This window comes from Bos indicus, chromosome 17 (genome assembly GCF_029378745.1).
Source record: "Bos indicus isolate NIAB-ARS_2022 breed Sahiwal x Tharparkar chromosome 17, NIAB-ARS_B.indTharparkar_mat_pri_1.0, whole genome shotgun sequence".
Taxonomy (NCBI): Eukaryota; Metazoa; Chordata; class Mammalia; order Artiodactyla; family Bovidae; genus Bos; species Bos indicus.
The window spans coordinates 62,071,619-62,093,750 of NC_091776.1; the positions used below are offsets into that span (position 1 = coordinate 62,071,619).

Sequence of the window (22,132 nt, forward strand, 5' to 3'; positions counted from 1 at the left end):
TTATGGTCTCTTTGCACTTGGTGTGATTCTTAACTCCATTATGCTTATAAATGACCTATTGCTCCCAGACTCGACCCCTTAAGTCTGTGTTGGTTTTTTGTTTTTGTTTTTGATGTGGACTTTTTTATAAAGTCTTTATTGAATTTGTCACAATATTTTTTCTATGTTTTGGTTTTTGGCATGTGGGATCTTAGCTCTCCAACCAGGGATGAAACCTGCACCTCCTGCATTGGAAGATGAAGTCTTAACCAGTGGACCATCAGGGAAGTCTCTCTGGTTTTCATATAGGAAGTTTGATCGAAGGGATGGAAATCCAAGGTCAAAGGTAAACCTACCCTGCAGGTCTTGCCCACTGCTTGTCCTGGAGCTCTCATCTGGTGTGAGGTTTTCCTCAAGTGGACAGTTGCACTGGAAGAGTCTTGGCCCCTCTTTAGACCACGTGCCCTCCTTTGGGCACCGGCAGTGGATTTAGAACTACTTTGTGCAAAGGAAAATGCAGGGAAGAGGGAAAGACTTAGCTCAGAACTACCATCCAAGATCAACGCTCTGCCTGCTTGTTCCGTGTCCATCACACACATACTCCCCACCACACCACACACACCCTACACACTCTCGCACATATACATACATGCCCTCTGGTCTGCATTCAGGAGACCACAGACCCACTTAATTCTCATTCTCTTGACTCCACGTTCTTTGTACTCAATAAATGCTCATAGTGGTTGCGTCCTACATATTTATTATACAAAGATTAAGAACCCTATTGGACGAGGAACAAGCAACTTTCCTTTCTTCAGTTTGTTGCTTCAGGGTGCTAGAAACAGCAAAAAACAACCACTCACAGCAGAGAGAAGACTATCAGACACACAAAGCTAGAGAATAAGACACCTCCGTTGTCACATCTAGGATTCTCCTGCTGGCCAGATCAGTTCAATTCAGTTGCTCAGTCGTGTCTGACTCTTTGCGACCCCATGGACTGCAGCACGCCAGGCCTCCCTGTCCAATACCAACTCCCAGAGTTTACTCAGACTCATGTCCATTGAGTCGGTGATGCCATCCAACCATCTCATCCTCTGTCGTCCCCTTCTCCTCCCACCTCCAATCTTTCCCAGCATCAGGGTCTTTTCAAATGAGCCAGTTCTTCACATATGGTGGCCAAAGTATTGGAGTTTCAGCTGGCCAGGATGGTGGAGGCCATTTCCTTTTTAAAAAGTTGTCTCGAATATATTCAGAATTACACCATCTAATGATTAGAACATATCCGGTCTCATTAGTTATATCGGGAATGCAAATTAAAATCACAATGAGTGTACTGCACCACCAGCAAAAGGGCTAGAAAGACAGCACCATGGTTAGGGAAGACGTGGAACCAAGAGAACTCTCGTGCACTGCTGGGGGAATGGGCCCTACACCTGCCTTAGTTGTTCTGGTTCCTCCTCTGAGACCAGCAAGTCCACTCCTAGGTGTAAATCCAGTAGAAACACGGCACCAAACTTCCCTAGGGGTCCAGCGGTGAAGACTCCGGGCTTCCACTGCAGGAAGAAAAGGGGGAAAACCTACAACCAAGAATACTCTACCCAGAAAGGTTCTCGTTCAGACTTGGTGGAGAAATCAAAAGCTTTACAGACAGGCAAAAGCTCAGAGAATTCAGCACTACCAAACCAGCCTTATAACATGCTAAAAGAAGGGCAAAACTCGAAAACAGCAAATAATGAATGGAAAAGCTCACCGGCAAAGGCTAACCTACAGTAAAGGTAGAAAATCATCCATACAAATAGAATTGCGAAACCAGCAAGCATGAGGGAAAGTACAAATGCAGGACACAGAAAACGCATTTGAAATTAAGATATCAGCAACTTAAAATAGTCTTGTATATATACAGACTACTATATCAAAACCTCATGGTAACAGCATACCAGAAAGCTATATGGGAATAACTGTTTTAAAAAATTATTTATTTTGGCCATGCTACACAGCTTGCAGGGTCTTAGTTCCTGGACCAGCAATGGAACCCACAACCCCTGCAGTGGAAGCACAGAGTCCTAACTGCTATACCACCAGGGAGGTCCTCCTTTTTCTTTTTCTCGATATAACTCAGATCCAGATGAGTCCTGGCTGCCATGAGTTAATAGCTGCACAGCCTTATACAAGTCACCCCCGTTTCTACATGTGAAGTTGGGGCAATTCTTCCTACTCTTCCCATTCCTGCTAGGTTGTTGAGAGGACAACAAATGACCTACAGTGCTAGATGTTCTGGTGCAAAGTATGAGGTGCCAGGGGGTGATGGAGAATTTTGCTAAGGCTCAGCAACTCTCGGGATTGAGGCTTTTGAGGAATCTGCCCTCCCCTCTTTGTTTGGGGATGGCCCCCAGCCCTCCCCAAATCAGCCCAGAGCTGCAGCCACCTGTCAGTTTCCCTGACTCCAAGGAGGCAGAAAAGCCGCATCTTGACTGTCTGGCCCTCTCTGAGAAGGCGTGCCTTCCCTCGTTCCGCAGAGCTGACTCCAGGCGCCCTGGTCCGCCTACACTCCCCAAAGAGTGCGAAGTAGAAGGAACCACACGACTCAGCTGAACTCCAAGTACAAAGTTTATTACAAGGATGTTAATAACAGTAATAGTAAAATAAAAAGAGGGGAGGGGGCTCTGATTCTTGGTTTTCAGAGCCAAACACGAGTTTAGGCTTCAGTCCTGATTAAGGCAGAACCCAGCACGGCTCTGGAGGGCACAGGGAGCCCCTGGCCATCTCCATCAGAAGGTAGTGAAGACAAAGAAGCCATGCTCCCCTCAGAAACAGAAGGCAGTGATGCCAAATGCCAAAGAAGCAGATTAAAACAAAGCCTGTAGTCCACGCACCTAAACCTCATCTCCAAAAGCCTTGTTCCTAACGCATATTACAACTGGCCTGAACACTTTAGCAAAGTTCCTCCATGCACCCTAGAGCCCAAATTCTAGAGTGGGGATGGGCAGGACACACGAGAGGTTACCCCCAAGGTCCCAAATTCAGGCCACCACAGGACGAGCATCACCTCACTGGTGGGACCAGCTTTCCAGAACCTTCCCTCTTTCCCACCAGGACCCCACAGCACCATGAAGCGACGGTGACAGTATGTCAAAAGATGAAGCCCTGGTGGGGCGAGGGGCCCTAATGTACACTTCTGTGCTGTCAAAGGCAGCAGCTAAAGCTGAAACATTCTCAACAGCCTCCCTGCCAACCCTCCCTCAAACCCCTAAACTCCCACAGCACAATCTCAAAAGACACAAAATGGCCATAACCTAGAAAACGTTAAAATCTGAAAGGTTGCCCCTGCCCACAGAGCCCGAGGGGCAGGGCTGCACCATGACAAGTCGTGCGGAGAAGATGGAACCAGCGCGCGAGTTCTCTATGGACGCTTGTTACTCCTCCTCCTCTTCTGCATCCCCAGCTCCCTGCTGCTTGGGGGTTTTTGCCTGCTGGACAACAGAACACAAACAAGGTTTATGCAGACAGAAAGAAAGCAACAGTCCTCCTGAAGAGCGCCAGAAGTGCCAGGCTTCTATGGAGCCTCCTCCTCAGGAGCCAGAGCGCAGTCCTTCAGCCACCATCAGCCTGAGGCCCCGCAGCTTCTCTGACTTGAAGAACCACACCAGCCCACCCACCGGAGTCCTCACTGAGCTTTACGGGCTGGATCCCACTCACCTTTGCAGTTCTGCTGCGGTAGCTGGCAGCTGTGGGGGTGACCCGGGGGTTCCTGCCACCTTCACTCCTACTGCTGAAAGAGAAGGATTGGAAACTCATTCCTGAGATGCCCCTGAGCCAAAGTCAGGAAACTCAGGACAGAAACAGCTGGAGCCAGACAAAAGCAGCTCTCCAGAAGATAAAACTAATGAATAAAAAAACCACAGAGGGACTTTCTTGGTGGCTCTGTGGTAAAGAAGTCGCCTACCAATGCAGGAAGACGCAGGTTCTATCCCTGGTCCAGGAAGATCCCACATGCCTCAGACCAACCAAGCCAGTACACCACAACTACCAAGCCCGGGAGACACAACTACTGAGCCCACGTGCCACAACTGCTGAAGCCTGCGCGCCTAGAGCTTGTGCTCCTTTAACAGGAGACGCCACTGCAGTGAGAAGCCCGCCTGCTCACTGCAACTAGAGAAATGCCTGTGCAGCAGTGAAGACCCAGCACAGCCAAAAATAAATAAAAAACCACAGAGAGCAAAAGGACATTATGAATCAGGCCATGATACAAGCAAAATCCACACTTCCATTCTCCTGAGCTACCCCCAAGCTCTCCTCCCAAGCAATGTTTCTTACCTTGCTCCATATCTCCCTGAAGGCCCACGGGGGAAAGAGGGCACAAGGTTTTCTGGGTAGAGACTCCGAGCAGGGTAAGCTGCTGGGACGTGGCCAGGAGCCAGAGCCCCGTTATGGCTGTTTCGACTGCGCCCCCGGACACCCTGGCTGTCTAAGTTGTTGAGCTTCAGAGCGCGAGGAGGGCTCGGCTGGCACCCAGGCCTGGGGCCTGATGTGGATGTAGACAGGCGGTTAGGAGGAGCTGTCGTATTGTTAGGGGGTCGGCTAGAGGGGAGAGGGTAGGTGGGCCCTTTAGCCATTTCCTGCTTGAGATCATTCATGTAACCAGAAGACAGGTCTCCTGAGAAGAGAAAAGAGCACTAGCTTCAGGGGAAAGGCTGCTCTTGGTGCTGGATTCAAGGCAAGAACAAAAGAGCCTGGGTAAAAGATGACCGCCTCGCCCCTAAAGGATGCTGAAACCCTTGTCTGCAGGACAGGTTGAGAACATCAATCCGCACCGTACACTTCCCACCTAAGTCCTCACTAACTAGTCAACAACGGCGCATAAGCAAACTTTGACAAATCACCTCTAACTGGCTTTGGGTTTCTAATAGTGACTGGGTTTCAAAAACAGTTTACTTGCCTAGTCTCGAGACTGTAAGAATACTGAGGCTAATTCTGATCACCCTACTCTAGGTGAGCATATTTCAACTAGAAGCAGGGGCCCAGGGCAGCCACAGTGAGGTGTGAAAATTACCTCCCAGTCATCCACTAAGTGTACCGACAGGGACTGGCAGCTGAATAAGCATTGATGCTAAGCATATCTCATGGCTGTCCCCAAAGCAGCCGAGTCTAACCCGGGACCACCACTAGCCCCAAGGGAGTCCTAAGAGAGCTTGTACTGCGCTTGCTATTTTGGGGTGCAGGTGAACTCTGTTAAGAGTAGCTGATGAAGAAGTGCAGCCTTGGCGCACCCCTGGCCCATACCCTGGTGTCGGACACGCCTCTTGGGCAGTTCTGGTGAGGTCTCTCGAGGCTGGAGATCCTGGCTAGGGATTCCCTCCGACACGTGGTTGTTTGCTGTGGCTGGGCGTTGGTCACACTGGTCCTAACAAGAAAAACCAGACTTAGTACCCAGTCATTCCTATGAGACGAAGCCCTGGGAGGAAAGAACACCGGGCTGGCGGTAAACACCTGATGGTGGGTAGGAGGGTGGCCGCGTGGTGTCGATGGGACAGGATGACTTTGACAACCACCGAGAGGAAGGGCCTGGGAGCAAGAGGAAGCGATCTGGAGCAGAGCAATCGTTCCTACTAGCACTGAATGATCAGGAAGATCAGGAAGCACTCTCTGGTCTGTGCAGGGATGAAGGAAGGGCAGATCCTGGGAGCCCAGAAAGGTCTGCCTACATTTTGACCACAGAGTACTGGCACCGCTGCTTATTTTGTGGTCTCCCCTAGGAGACAACAAGCAGTTAACTTATCTACTGCTTGATCCAAAGGCACAAGTGTTTATTTCAGAAGTGAAATGTGTGGTGTTCTAGCAGTAGCTCTATGGCATCAATTACAGAAATGCCTCTGAAATACCTTCAGTGTTCACTCCCATAACAAACAAGACTGGGCAGAAAACATATCTTCCACTGAGATGCTGGAATCCCAGACTGTGAAAGCTGAAAAAGGACTTCAGATCATCCAGTCTAATTCCCTCATTCACAGGCATCCCCCGTGAGGGGCTGGGACCCACCGGAGGCCAACCGTAAGGGCAAAGCTAGAATCAGATTCCAGATTCCTGGAATGCAAGATACAAATGCCATCCAAACAGGAAGAACACACATGGTCAAAAGCAGAAACTGTTAGGGACCTCAGGGAAACTCCTTAACCCTATGGCCTCCATACCCGCTTACCTGGAGTCCTGGCTCCTGGAGCTGCAGCTCGTGATACAATGGTTTCCATGCCAGAAGGCAGGGAAAGTCCAAAGGCCTGAGGTTCTGTGTATCTCAGCTCACAAAACAGGACACGGCCAGTAGCCAGATCAGGTATGCATGCAACTTCAAGGCCAGAGAGGCATTCTCCGCTCTGAAAGCCTCAGGTTCACTCCCAGAGGATCAAGGGGACAAGAGAAGTGCCCGGGTCCTCGGGGACTCTCACCTGGTGATGGAACAGCACCTCCTCTTCCAGCTGGACCCCACAGAATTCACATGGGATGACAACACTGTCCTCCACGGGAGCAGAGCTGCTGAAGCCCATCAGAGACTCAAACTGGCCACCTGCAGACTCTCGCATCAGCTTCTGGAAGATAGCGTCAGGGTCCTCCACCCCTCGGGGCGAAGTGCTGCCCACACTGAGCGGAGGTAAGGCACATGAAGGGTTACAGCTTGTCTGTCTCAAAAAAACACAGGTTAAAACAAACAAACAAACAAAAAAACAGAAGTTAAGGAACAAACTAAATTCTGAAAATATTTTCAGGAAGTCACAACATTTTCATAATGCTTAATAAATATTTGGGAAAAGGACTAAAAAGGGTCAGGGGAACACAGATGAAACACTCACTCTGCTTTTACTTTAAACATTTCTGTACTGTTTTAATTTTTTAAGTGTGTTTTTATGTGATTATTCTCTCTAAATTAATTTGAAAAGCTTCAAGATTCTTTCCACAGACATACAGTAAGAGAGGCTCATATATTCTTTGTTATCCCTGTGAATGGATTTTCTTATGTTACTCCCAAACCAAATACTAGATGTATTCAAATGCTGTATTGTTCCACATATGGGGGAATGCGTGTTCCACCCAGAGCACAGGGACCACTTACTAGCCATGGAAGTACCAGACTAGGTCAAACCAAATCAGAAAGTAAGAATGTTGAGAGGGAAAGGCGCTCCCTCCCCCATTGGAGCCGCTCTTCCAGCACAAAGGCTATTCCCTAATCCTTCCTAAAGGGCACAGGAACTTTCTTTCAGTCATTCAAAAACTACCTGACACCTTTCATACACCGCGTATTAAGAGATTCAGAAACCAAGAAAACCCAGAACCTGTCCTCTAGGAACTCCAGCTAGTGGTACAGACCAGCAGGGGGTCAGCCGGCCACCCCACAGGGTGAGGGTGACAGGCTGAGAGAGACATGGGCACAGGACGTCTGGGGAGCACACAGACGGGACCTCTGGCCTAGCTGTCAGAGCACTCCCCAGGGTACTTTCCTGAGAGTCGTGTCTGAACCAAGTTTGTGAGCAAGGGGTCTGTGTGGCTGGGTGGTGTTAAGCAGACAGGGGTAAAATGCCACACATGTCCAGGCAGAAAAAGTAAAGTGCAAAACAGAGCCCTGGCCCTCCCAGGAACTGCAGGGACTTCAGGGCTCCTGTAAATCAAAAGTGGCATGAGATGAGAGCTGATTACAAGATGGTCTCAAGAGACATACAGTATCTCCACAGGATGGAGGCAGCAACTGAGCCTGCTGGCATGAACGTTACTTTGCCCAGAGAGAATGAGGCCGAATTCTCACACCCACATGTGAGTCACACACAATTACTACTGGATTTTCCCTGGCAGCTCAGTAGTTAGGACTCCGTGCTTTCACTAGCGGCCAAGGGTGCCAATTCAATCCCTAGTTGGGGAACTAAGATTCCACATGCTGTGCAGTACAGCCCAAAAAACCAAAATACTTAAAAAAAGAAAAAGAAAAAAACACAGTTGCTCCTCTCATCACAAGAGTTGTATCAGTTTGCTCAAGATTTCATGTGTTCTGCAACACCAATATGGCCTGCACATATGGCCATAAGCTCTTCCTTAAAGCTTAAAGCCCTCAAGTAACTCACAACCCACCTGATGGTCAATCAGCAGTTCCTCTGGATAGAGCTCCTCACAAAATTCACAAGGCAACATGGTCTCGTCAACTGCACCTAGGTATCAGGCCACACAGACTCCAGGTGAAAACCACACTCAATTCAACCTTTTATACCCCTTAGGAGGGGTGGACAGGAAAATCTGATTTCCTTAAAACTATTAAATATGAAGACAAAATATATTTTCAGACCCAAACAGAGTCTTTATAATCAACAGATACTTGCAGTAGAACTTATAATGTACCTCAGGAAGAAATGTATCCTAAAAGGAAATTTGAAGAAGCAAGGAAGCAGGGGTGAGCCAAGAAAATGGTGAACACGTAATACACAAAATGATAAATGTGAGCGTATAAGCAGGAAGACTCTACCTCAGGGTGTTAAAAGGAGCACACCAGAGAGCACTGACACCCGTCAGTGGCATTTAAGTCACAAAGGAACAATCCACATTCTAAGCTTGCCGTGTTACCCGAGAGAAGTGTGAGGAGGCGGACTACATTTAGACTTTATTAAGTTAAAGCAGTATGTTGAAATTTCCAGGGCAACTACTACAAGAGAATATAAGTTCCAAACCATTCATTCATGCAGGATCTGGAAAGATCCGACATGAGTGAATGAAACATGCAAACAAAGAAAAAAGTCAATAAAGCAATCTAAGAAATGACCAGGAAAGGAGAAAGTAAACTACACTGAATCCAGAGTCTTCATTTGTCACAACTATGCTATTAAAATTTTACTTTCTTCACCAATCTAAATGCTCAAGTCTGAGCCCTGGTTGGGGAACTAAGATCCCACACGCCATGCAGCTTGGCCAAAGAAAAAGAAAGACTCAAACAAATATCTGGATCCAGGACCAATTCCTATTCTCTCTAAATCAACAAAATGTTCAAAGTTAATCCTACTGTCCTTAACGTCATTATTCTTACAGTGACATGAAGAAAAACCACAACTGAGAGCTGCCTAATTTTCAGGTCCCTAAAATCTTACAAGTTGAGCATTTTAAATATGACATGCCTTTCTCAAACGTATTGTTCTCTAAACAAGAGACCCAAAGGGTGATTCACTGCTCATAATCCAACTTTTATTTTTAAAAACTTAGTTTTAACCCAATGACACTAAAAAAAAAAATTGGTTTTAAATGGGGGTGGGGGGACCAAAGTTCTCTACAGGTGAAGGACAACTAATAAATACAGAACAGAGGAGAAAGATACAAAAATTATCATTTTACAACTGCCATAATAATACTTGATTCAAGCAAGAAACAGCAATAAATACTAAAACTGCTGGATAAGATTATGAGTATCCTGTTCCCCAGCAATCTAGAAACAGCATCCTACACACAGCTAATATGAAGCAAAAAGGCTACCTGCACAATGGAGATACCTGACAGACTCCACTCTAACAAACAGGATGAACTGACATCTTGAGAAAGACACAGCATGGCCAGTATAGCACTCCTGCCAAAACTATAACATGAACTTACACATGGGAAAATAATCAGACACATCTTAATTGAGAAAGAAGTCTACAAAACAGCAGGCCTGGACTCTTCAAAAATGCCAAAGAAAGAAAAGAGGAGGAGAGGTGCTTCCCTAGTGGTACAGTGGCTAAGAATTCACCTATCAATACGGTGGACACAGGTTTGATCCCTGGTCCAGGAAGACCCCACGTGCGGCTGAGCAACTAAACCTGTGCACCACAACTACTGAAGCCCACGCACCACAGGAGGCGCTCCTGCTGTGAGAAGCCCACATGCCGCACTACAGAGCAGCCCCTGCTCGCTGCAACGAGAGACAGCCCACACAGCAACAAAGACCCAGCACAGCCACAAATAAATAAATTTTTTAAAAAGAGGGAGAGGGTAGGAAACCAAACTAAAAGAACCCAGAAAGAACTAAATGTATAATGCATAATCCTGGATTTCAAAAACAAAATTAAAAAGCTCTAAAGGACACTATGTATAAGCAAGGAGCTTCCTGAAAGTGGTATCTGTATTGTGCTCACACGGGAGAATGCCCTTGTTCTCAAGACGTACACCTTAAGACCACTTAGGGATAAAATGTCATGTCGGCAACTTACTCTCAAATGGCTCAGGGGAAAGAAATACAAAGATAAGTGGAAATACTAAAACTGATGAATATAAATGAGGGGCATATATTAATAGATAGTCACTGTACTTACTATTCTTGACAATCTTTTAAAAAGAGTTGAGAAAAGCAAATAAATGAAATTTTAAAAAAACATTCTATCTCATGAAAAACTTGCAATCTTATACAAATTGTGACAAATAGAGGCTAGTGGAGAAAAAAACAAACACACCCCTGATGTCATTCAGAGCGCTGGGACCTTCACGGGACTGGTCTGCCTCATATATGACCCTCCAGAAGTCCTGCTCTGCCAAGGTGGGGGCCTGGCCTTCATTCTGCAGACTTAGGGCCAACATGAAGTCCAAATTTGCACTGTCTTCACCACGCTCTTTGGGGGTCTGCCGGCTTCTATTCCTTTCCTGCCTTTCTTGTTCTTCCACTGAGGGGGGGAAAAAAAGACAACAACTAGTATTTAAGAAATGTTAGATATGCTGCCATCCCTTAGTTCAAGCCCAGGCCTAGCAAATATTCAAGGTTTCCAGGAATCTGTGCAGGAACAAAAGAGGCCCAGCCCTACAGTGCTCACAGGAATCCAAACATTAAGAATGCCATGATAAAAGGCTCAATTATTATTCTAATTGTTTTACTAGTAAGTAATATGAATGAGCTGTAACTATGAAACAGGCACTGTGCTATGCATTTTACATGTATTTTCTATTCAGACAGGAAAAAGTCTGCCTGTAATGTGGGAGACCAGGGTTCAATCCCTGGGTCGGGAAGATCCCCTGGAAAAGGGCATGGCAACCCACTCCAGTATTCTTGCCTGAAAAATCCCATGGACCAAGGAACCGGTGGGCTACAGTCCATGGGATCAAGAGTCTGACACAACTCAGCGACTTAACACACTTTTGCATGATAGCAGAATGGTTTAAAGCATGGGGTCAGACAGCCTGAATTCAAACCCCAGCTCTAACACTTACCTACCCTCAAAAAACTATTCTGAGAACTAAATGAATTAATACAAGTAAAGAAAGTGAAGTCGCTCAGTCGTGTCTTTGCAACCCCATGGACTGTAGCCTACCAGGCTCCTCCGTCCATGGGATTCTCCAGGCAAGAATACTGGAGTGGGTTGCCATTTCCTTCTCCAGGGGATCTTCCCGACCCAGGGATCGAACTTGGGTCTCCCGCACTCCAGGCAGAAGCTTTAACCGCTGAGCCGCCAGGGAAGCCCTGTAAAGCACTCTGTAAATGCCTTTAGGCACACAAGGGTACACTAGTAATGTCACCTGTGAACAGCAGTCACCCAACAATAATCCAATAGCAAAGATCCAAAAGCAAACTTTCTATAGGAAAGTTAAGTATGAAGAATACTTAACCTGTTACAGTCAGGTTTCTATAATTAAGATCTATCTGGTTCCAAAGCCCTGTTCCCATTTGCCCAGATCCTGATACCATTCCAGGTTTCTACTCCCAGACACAACTCACATAGATTATTCTGAATTGGAAACTGGGCTGTCATGCTCCTTTGGTTGGTGGTTCTACTTTGGAAAAGGTCTGATTCAAAGGCTCTCAGGGGCCTTCGAGGGAGCCTCATGGGTGGGTCCAGAGCCTCAATCTGTCTGAGCTGGGACGCAATCCAGATCCTATCTGGACCCCAAGATTCATCATACGCATTAGGTGGCATGGCAGCCTCGACTCTCTTTTCCTCCACATCTCTCCCACACACTTCAGGGTGAGTCTTCAGATCTTTCACCAGGACATTGCGCCCACAGGTGCCACATAACTCCGTCCGGGCACCACAGTAATCTTCATGGTCCTTTAGTTTGAGAACAGAAAGTTCCAGATCACAGTGCTGGCAAAGGGCAAGCCGTAGAGGACACTCAGTCTCCTGCAAAACAGAATAATGAGGCAGTTAATATTCCTAAGAGAGGTCATGCTGTTGCATAGGGCAAGGAAAACAAAAAGTATTTACAAAAATATTCTCTTCCAACCCTAGCTTTGCCTGCCATGGTTTTCTATATTTAAAAGTCACAGCTTCCCTCTTTGTCCCGCCACCAGATTCTACAAAGGGAAAGAAAATCTTATGAGGAAACTATTCACTACTTACAGCCACCCTGTCATCTTGTGTACACATTACAAAGGAACCCAAAATCAGCCAGCCAAGTCCAGGGGCAAACAGCAAAAGCAGAGCAATTCCCATATGCTTGTCAGAGCCCCCCCCCAGACCAATTTCCCCTTACTGCTGCTGCTACTGCTGCTAAGTCGCTTCAGTCATGTCCGACTCTGTGCAACCCCATAGACGGCAGCCCACCAGGCTCCCCCGTCCCTGGGATTCTCCAGGCAAGAACACTGGAGTAGGTTACCATTTCCTTCTCCAATGCATGAAAGTGAAAAGTGAAAGTGAAGTCGCTCAGTCGTGTCCGACTCTGTGTGACCCCATGGACTGCAGCCTTCCAGGCTCCTCCATCCATGGGATTTTCCAGGCAAGAGTACTGGAGTGGGGTGCCATTGCCTTCTCCTTCCCCTTACTACTCTGATTTAAGTACCTGGCAATGAGGAAAAGTGATTGTCCTTTAGAAAGACACTGACTTTTTTAATCTGCACATTTGTATACAGCACTGGCTTTATTTTTTGTTCTTTTTAAAATATTTATTTATTCATTTATTTATTTGGCTACACCGGGTCTTTGTTGCTACACACAGGATCTTTAGTTGCTGCATATGGGATCTAGTTCCCTGACCAGGGATTGAACCTGGGCACCCTACATTGGGAGTGGAGTCTTAGCCACTGGACCACCAGGAAAGTCACAATATTACCTTTAAACTAACCAAATAAATCAAGAATCATCAACAAAGGGATTTCCCTGGCCTAATAAAATGTAGGTCAAATGCTTAGAAAAAAAAATGAAAGAGTGCCAAATTCTTTATAAGATGTTTATCTCTGAGCTTTGGGGTCTTGAAGTAGTTGTTTTTATATTTTCCAAATTTTCTACATTGACTATGAATCACCTTTCAAAATTATAAATTAATAAGTTAATAGCTTTTTTCAGGTACATAGAATGAAATGCACAAATCATAAGTACATACCTTAATGAATTTTTACATATATATATACACACTCCTGCATGACCACCAACTAAACAGTTGTTGGGATTTATTAGTTGGTGAATATGTTTATGTTCATTCAAAATATATACACACACATACACACACACACACATACATACATATATATGGACTTCCCTGGTGGCTCAGATGGTTAAAGCGTCTGCCTGCAATTCAGGAGACATGGGTTTGATCTCTAGGTCGGGAAGATCCCCTGAAGAAGGAAATGGCAACCCACTCCAGTATTCTTGCCTGGAGAATCCCACGGACAGAGGAGCCTGGTGGGCTACAGTCCATGGCGTTGCAAAGTCACGACTGAGTGACTTCACATACACACATATATATAGGGCTTCCCTGGTGGTCAGGTGGTGGAGAATCCCCCTGCCAATGCAGAGAACACAGATTCGACCCCTGGTCCAGGAAGATCCCAAGTACCTTAAGGCAACTGAGCCCATGGGCCGCAACTACTGAAGCGGGCAAGTCCTAGAGTCTATGCTCCAAAAGAGAAGCCCCGGCAGTAAGGAGCCTGCATGCCACAAGAGAGCAGCTCCCACTCACCACAACTAGAGAAAGCCAAAGTGCAGCAACAAAGACCCAGCACAGCCAAAAATTAATTAAAACAAAAAAAAAACACACTTATCCAACTATGCCCAATTTTATCTCAACTAGAGACCAAATGATACCATGTTCTCTCTTGTCAAATGCTGAGAATTTGTTTGGGTGTAAACAGCATGTCACCCAAGCGATCAAGAAGTCAAAATGGAATTAGAAGATGGAAGGCAGGCTGTGTGCTAAAGAGGCTGTACCACACTGGCCATCCCAGGCTTGGTTTAGCACTCGGTGAGCCTGCCAACAGTCAAACCCCAGCAGGAAGGACTCAGTTCCAAAGGCTCTGGGGCTTGAGCCTGAGGCACAGCAGCCGTGCAGTCAGATCTGGCAGCAGACAGTCGAAGTCTCAAGTAGGCTCAAACAGGCTTTGAGAGGCAGTGTGCCTGGCGCTGGCGGAGAACAAAGACTCCACAAGACTGGCTTTCTGCTCTGCAGGCGGCTCTGTAATCTCAACAGGACTGGCCCCATGGTAATTCCCTTCACGGTACAGGGAAACTAACCTCGTGCTTCTTTAGCTGCCTTTTCTCCAACTTCTTGTTACACTTGCAGGTCACCTAGGGTAAGAAGCAAGAATCAGTAAATGGGCTTTGTGACAACACGCTCGCTTGCTGTTACACAACAGCAAGTCTACTCCGCTTCTGAACATCTGAGCGCGTGGTGGTTCACCTGACAATGTTCTGTAGCCATGTGCGTCTCCATGTCACATTTGGGAAATGGTTCCTTGCAGACAGGACACACACCAATGTTCCTTTGACAGTGGATCTCATGGATGGTAAAGTTAAACACAGGAATTTCTTTTTTGCTACAGAAATAGATCAAAGAAAAAGGCAAGAATTACTGACATCTATGCCCAGAGGAATCACAGGGAAATCTGTCTGGTCCAATCTTCAGACTCCATTACTTCTCTTTAGTGAGGACCTAACAAATAAGCTCTGTGTCTGTTACTGCCCCTGCTTTCCAAGAATTAACTCCTGAAGGTTTTCAGTCTTTCATGCAACACTGAGTTCTCAGTGCTGTGCACAACCTCTAAAAGCTCAGCCTCACTTTCTAGATGTCAGAGTTCATCACAACCAACAGCATGAAGTCAGATGCCACGAGGAGCTAGCTGAGCTAGGCTTTTCCAAAACCATCCATGCTCCAAAGCACAACGATCCACTCCAAGATTATTTTTTTAAAACAAATTTAAAAAATGTATATCTACCATTTACTTTCAGTCTCAGCTACCTTTAATCACATTAGATTTTATGCCACTAAAGTCAAACCAAAAAGGGCAAATGCCAGCTTTGCAACTGTCAGTGGGGAAGGGATCCCGTCCCCTTTATGTCTCACATGTCTTTCAAAGCAGGCTGGACATGAACTGGGAACAAGCTCTCTGGTTGGTATAAACTTTACTGCAGAAATGTACCAAAAGGAAATCCTGAATCCCTTCCCCCAGAGCACATATACACTCAAACTAGAGGCACATAACATTCAAAGGCCTTCCTTTTACTCATTCGGTTATGACCATTAGAAATCTCCAACTTCATTCTAACTAAAGGAAACATTAAAAGAATGTACCTGTAAGTATGTCACCTAGGATAAATTTTCAGAAAACAAAAAACACTGAACAGGATAAATACAGACAATTACACAACAAATCTATAATAACCTGTTTCACCTCTGAAGCTGAATACTACAGAGACCTTCTCCCACATCAAGTTGCAGATTATTTCTCTTTTATAGTTTTCATCTTCAGACATAGTCTAAGAAACATTTCAAAGTAGGATGACAGGTGTGCCTCCAGCTAGTCATACTCCCAATCTGAAGGACTAAGACACCAAAAAAAAAAATGTAAATTCATTTCATCCAAAGGTAGAACCATCAAGGCATGTACCTTGATGTCACCTGTACCCTAGTCATCGAGGCAGCTCTCAAAACAAAACTGGAAGGGGATGCAGAGTAATAATCAAGTGTGAGAGATGGGAAGAAAACTCAGATGAATAAGAGGGAAACTACCAATGCTTTGACACCCTCAACGTGCCCTATTTTACCAAAATTCCCAGCTTTCCAAGGAAATTGTCAGTTTTAAATTAATTCAGCTTAAGTTTTTCAAAACTGAAGAATATTAAAATATATAGTGGAAGGAGCTATAAATCAAAGTTATCATCTAAATCTATTTAATAAATATTAAAATTAGTAAATCCTACTATTAAAGATGTTATGAAACTAGTACTCTTAACAGATTGCTGGTGGTAGTATAAAACCACTGTTTTTAAACAGTCTAAAACTGCATTTCTATTTCTAGGACCATTAGCAGTTAAAGTGTGTTTAATAAAACAAAGACCCTGTCATTAAATTACTTGTTAAAGACCAGTAATTCCACTCTTGGGATTATGAAGATTTTCATTAGTATCATAAAACGGTAAAAAACTGAAAACCATTAAAAATACCTAAACTATAAGGCAACAGTTAAATACTGTATACCAACAAAGCGCAGGAAGCAAAGCCATATCCTGATTGCAAATCCTGTGTGCACAGATGCCACGAAAAATTAAAGCTAGCAATTACCTCTTACAGTGCTGAGAGTCTAGATTCTTTTTTCGTAATTTTGACAACAATTTTCTTTAAACGGCCAAAGTCAAGAAAATAAATGTCTGGTCTTTACAGGGCTCTTCAGGACAATCTACTGACACAGAGCATTCATTCTACATGTATAATTCCACTAAAAACTTTAGGATTAAAAAATATTAAGGACCATGACATAAAGAAGCAAGAATCAAAAGCAGTTGTCAGGTAAGATCACAGAGCATTTACAATGTCACCTTTTGGGAAACCTTGAAAGAAGATAAAAGACAATTGAAGTAATTACACAAAATGGTTGCCTGATAGTTACTTTTTTTAAAATTTAGCTGCCAAGGTAGTTCCACCAAAAGTTCTAAAGAGAGACAAAATACTAATATAAAACTTGCCTCCTACCTACAGATAAAATTAAGATGTAAATGAGAACACATTCAAGTCTAGATAAAACTGCTAAAAGCCCCAAGAAAGAACTAGCCAAGTTAGAGATGAAATTTCATTTTCCAAGGTTTCCAGAAAATGGAAATTTTATTTTCCAAGGTTTCCAGAAAAATCCCCAGCAAGCTTCCAAATGACATAGAACCATGCAAAAATAAGAAGTCAAAGTCTTCTAACACTGAAGCTTCTGTTTTTGAGACTCAAACTCTCCCATCAACGGACAAAACAATAAGAAAACAGGTAACATGCAAAAAAAAAAAAACCACCTTCAATCACAACAAACTATTCTTTTTCCTGGCCCAGGAGGTTTAACTGCAGCGCATACTCTGATGAGCATCTTAACTTTTCTTAGGGAACAACAGGAATATGGCTCTAAAGACAGAATTTTAAAACCTGGAATTTAAATAGGGCTACTTAGATGGGAGGATTGTACTGGCTTGGTCAGGTTTCCATGCTAATCTGTCTTTTTTCTTTAAATTGCTTTGGCTTTGAATAACTTTGTTTTCATTAGCTTTCCATTAACTTACCCTTTCTTTTTTAAAAAAAAAAGTCCCTTAGCATAGGGACATTTATATACTGTCTTAGGTTTGAGATTCCTTCAAAATGTAGTGGACTGAAAAAATAAGAATCTCTTAACTGATGTTAAAGCCAATATGTCTCTTTCTTTCTAAAAACACCATGTTTTCTTATGATTATTTGTATAATTGATTATTACACTTGCATCAGAAACTGTACACATAAAACCTAAACAGAGCTAAAATAGTTTTTTTAAAAGGTGAAAGGGACAGTGGCACAGTACCAAAAAAATACCCTATAAGGCAAGACATCCTGACAGAAATAAAATCTTAATTTCATGCAGGGAAAAAATATTGTGACCAGCAGTGGCTCTGACTGTATCCTAGAGTTGAGGAGAAAGCAAAAGGCAATTAAAAAAAAAAGAAAAAACTTTATCAGGCTCATCTTTCAACAGCCTGTCCTACCACAATTTGGTAAGTTAAATATAGCACCGGTAGTTCTGCTTTGCTTTTTTCTTTTATTTTCAGTAAGGGAACTTGGATATCCCTAAAATGCCAAGTTCTTGAGAAAGTCCAACCAGAAATCAGCTGATTACAAGCTGCACTCCTAAGTTTCATTTCAGCAGAAAAAGAGTTGCCCTTTCTTGTCACTCTTGTCAGTTAAAAACACGAATATAAGGAAGCCTGACATTCAAGTCTGGACCCAGTCCTTCTACTAACAGTTCTGGAATCATGCAGGACTGCTGAAAGACTTTGACTCAAGTTTTTTTTTTAAGCAATGGAACATTCTTTCAGTAAAATCCTTTACAAAAACAGCTGAGCTGTTCTGCTGTACACACAGAGCCAAGTGCACACCAAACCATGATCCCCTTCAACCTCAAGACAGCCGCTGCAACCACTCAGGGAGGTCCTCGCAACACACTTTGAAAAACACTGCTCTAGTCCAAACATTTCATTATATTTTTATTATCTTTAAAAAACATATGATATTTTTCAGGAAGACAAAAAACAAATTCCTGAACCTATAGGTCAGAAAAGTGAGGATTCAAAGAAGTCAAGTGACTTGCCAAAAGTTATTAACTAATTCACAGTAGGAACCAGACTCCTAACTCCCATCTCCATCCCATCAGTCTTGTCACTGCTCTATGCTACCTAAACCAATCACCCCTTGTGGAATTTCTAAAACAGGCACTTTTATCCAAAATGGTTTAAAAAAACTTTACTCCCATATACTTGCATGACATGTTATATGTCATGGCTCCAATTTTAACCTGCCAACTACTAAATCAACTGTTTACAGAACTGTCCTCATTCCAATAATATTTCTTCGATTTCTTACCAATTGTCACACAGTCGAGTGTCCTGGTCATTTAGAAATTCAGCCATCTTGAGCTGTTCCTAAAAAAACAACAAAGGAAGAAGTAGGATCTTTCCATTTCATTTTTGTTTTAAGAATGACCACACACACACACACACACACACAACAGTGCACAGAAAATGTCACCAAAGCCAGTTCAGTTCATTTAATATGCAACAAACTTGGGTCTGATTGTTTTCATTTTAAAATAACTTGACTTGCAGGGCTTCCCTGGTGGTTCAGTGGTGAAGAATCCGCCTGCCAATGAGGGAGACATGGGTTTGATCCCCAGTCTGGGAAGATCCCACACGCCGGAGCAATTAAGCCCTCGTGCCACAACTACTGAGCTTGTGTTCTAGAGCCCAGGAACAGCAACAAGAGAAGCCACCACAGTGAGAAGCCCGCACACCACAACTCAAGAGTGCCCCCGCTCTCTGCCAACTACAGCAAAGCCCACAGAGCAGTGAAGACCCAGAACAGCCAAAAATAAACAATTAACAACAAATAAAAACAATTTGACTTGCAAAAACAGCACAAAGAACTCCCACATATCTCTCACCCAGTACATCATAAATAACAATAGTAAAATTACCAAAGGGCAGGAAACTAACACTAATACAATACTAACAACTAATCCACAAATAGTTAATTTCACAAATCATGCACTAATACCCTTTCTTGGGTTCAGGATGCAATCCAGAGTCAAATATTGCATTTATTTGTTACTTCTCCTTAATCATCTTTGATCAGGGATATTTTTTCAGTCATTCTTTCTTTTTTTTTTTTTTTTGACCAAGCAGCATGCAGGATCTTAGTTCCCCAACTAGGAACCAAATCCTCAAACCCATGCCTCCTGTAGTGGAGGAACGGAGCCCTAACCACTAGACTGCCAACAATTCCTTTAGTCTTTCATCCTGCATGACCTTGTTAAATGTACTGGCTAGTTATTTTGTAGAATATCCTTCAAGTTGATGTTTTCCTGTGCTTAATACATTTTTGACAAAAATACCACAGAAGTGATGTTGTGCTCATCTCAGGGCATTATATCAGAAACCACATGATGTCAACAGTCATTATTACAGATGATGCTAACTTTGATCACTTCATTGAAATAGTGTCTGCCAGATTTTGCCACTATGAAGTCTTTGCTTCTTTCTAAACAAGATGTTAATGCAGAAAGCAAAGTTTTGGCAACTTTAATACCAGTATTTACAATACTCAGATTACCCCTTTCCGTGACGCAAAAATGGTCTAAAATACTGCCTTAGTAGGGTTCTTGAATGGTTTACACCTTTCCAAATTAACACTATTCGAAACACCTACTCGTTCATTCAACATAATTAAGACCGTGTGCCACTTGTACCCTAGTCCTAACAATACAAAATAACAAAATATATTGTCCAATCTCTAACACAACAACAATTTAGTGATAGGGGAAAATAAGCAAAGAAACTGAGGAGTATTTTGATGTTAAATTTAAGTAGACAAGTGGAGACTGAATGAAGGGAATCTACTCTAGATAAGGGTGGTCAGGGAAGACATTTCTGAGGACATGACATATTTTAAAAAAAGATCTGAAGCACAAGGATCCATCCATGCAGAGGAAGATAAGAGGATGGAATAGAGAAAAACCCATTCAGGCACTGGGCCTAACAGGCAATGAGAGAAAGTACAGGTAGATCTGGAAGAGCATAATGAAAAAGGGGAATGATTCAAGCCCTTACCCTGTAGGACAGAAAAGAATACTGGATTATTTTCCAGGTTCAGTGATAAACCACAGAAGAGTTTTAAACTAGGCAGTGACAAGATTAACGACATCCACTCTGATGTGATGTAAACTAGTGACAGGAAGCACCTATCTATGAAAAGAAACCATGTTCCCAAAAGGGGTAAGCCTGATAACTTTTCTTACGGCCGTCTGACTGATCCTAGGCATGCTGTATTCCATCCCACCAAAGCCAGGGTCAGAGCCTCTTAAGAGTCAAGTACCCGGTTCTCTAGCTTCAAGGGGGTTGGGGTGGCACGCAGGGCTCGGAGTTGGTCCCCTCTGAGGGTCAATTCTGCTTCTGCCGTTCAGCAGATGTGTGATTTAACCTCTCTGGGCCTTCGGATTCCTCACGCAGAAAAGGTCACTGGGAGGAGTAAAGGAGCGAAATGCATGGAAGCGCTTTGGTAGAGCAAGTTTCTTTCAAACCTTAGAAGGAAGCCCCTCTTAGGCGAAGGCCAGGACTCCCAGGACTTCCTTTGCCCGAGATGGGTGGGGACACCACCGCAGGGTCCACACCCCAGAAGGCAGTTTCCCGAGGGGGAGGGGTGATACCAGATGGGGAATGGAGAGGGCACCAGAGCTACGCCAATCGTAACTGACATTTACCGGCTGTTTCCTGATGGCTCAGTCGGTAAAGAATCTGCCTGCAGTGCAGGTAGACCCGGGTTCGATGGCTGTGTGTTGGATAGATCCCCTGGAGAAGGAAATGGTAACCCACTCCAGTATTCTTGCCTGGAGAATCCCATGGACACAGGGGCCTGGTGGGCTGCAGTCCTCGGGGTCGCAAAGAGTCGGGCACGACTGAGCGACTAACACTACTGATGGCTAAACGCTTTTACATGGACAATCTTTTCATCCAGACCACAATCCGAAGTGGTGAAAAAGTCATCACCCCCATTTCAGAGACCGCGCATGAGGAAATCCGGGGAAGACAGCTGCTGCACGGTTCTGAGTCGGGGCCTCGAACCCGGGTCCGTCAGCTAACAGCCCACGCCAGGCCACCCGCGGCCCCCTCTCAGGTTGGCCGCTCGGGACTCCGGCCCCGCCCCGCCCCGCCCCGCCCGGGGCGCCGTGCCCACCGCGCGCTCCGAACTACGGCCGACTCCCAGCCCCGCGGGGCCAAGGCCTGGAAGGGGCGGTACCCCCGGGAGCTGTCGAGGCTCCGCTTAAGAGGAGCAAGAACGGCCTTTCCCACTGGCCAAGACAGACACTGCGACACGGGCATCTTTTTTTTTTTTTTTTTAACGAGAAATCCCGCGATCCCAGGGGCCCACAAAAGCCCACCCTCGGGATGCCGGCCTCCTCCCGAAACTGGAGGCCGCAGGAGGTTCCCTAGACGCTGGCCACCGCTTCTCTCACCTGGGACGAGAAGAGACACGCCAAGCCAATCCGCTAAGCCGCCGACACTGAGCCTCTACGGTGAGCCCCCGCGACTGAACAACGGCCCCCGAAGCCGCCTCACCACTTCCGACCGTCACGGAGGAGCGCGCCCATTGGCCAGGAGCGGACCCGACTCTCTGTCCATTGGACGGCACCGTTGTCGTTCTCAGAGCCCCTCCTTCTGCGTGCCGATTGGCTCCGCAGGGCTCCGCG

The 22,132-nt window shown here is 44.9% G+C and overlaps 1 protein-coding gene across 4 annotated transcripts; it reads right to left on the minus strand.

The window, feature by feature from the left end:
- Positions 1–2,568: 2,568 nt before the first annotated feature.
- TRAFD1 (TRAF-type zinc finger domain containing 1) lies at positions 2,569–22,035 on the minus strand. Of its 4 annotated transcripts, none has more exons than XM_070769664.1 (12): positions 21,899–22,035; positions 18,754–18,812; positions 14,572–14,707; positions 14,406–14,459; positions 11,678–12,080; positions 10,425–10,631; positions 8,089–8,165; positions 6,420–6,650; positions 5,260–5,380; positions 4,294–4,633; positions 3,676–3,748; positions 2,569–3,446 (listed from the first exon to the last, which is right to left on the minus strand). In XM_070769664.1, the coding sequence occupies exons 2-12, from the start codon at positions 18,798–18,800 to the stop codon at positions 3,393–3,395; spliced, it is 1,743 nt and encodes a 580-aa protein (XP_070625765.1). In that variant the 5' UTR covers positions 18,801–18,812; positions 21,899–22,035; the 3' UTR covers positions 2,569–3,392. The 4 variants fall into 4 exon arrangements, with proteins under 4 accessions (XP_070625765.1, XP_070625764.1, XP_070625767.1 ...); XM_070769663.1 differs by having other exon boundaries at positions 2,569–3,449; XM_070769666.1 differs by lacking the exon at positions 4,294–4,633.
- Between the last annotated feature and the right edge of the window lie 97 nt (positions 22,036–22,132).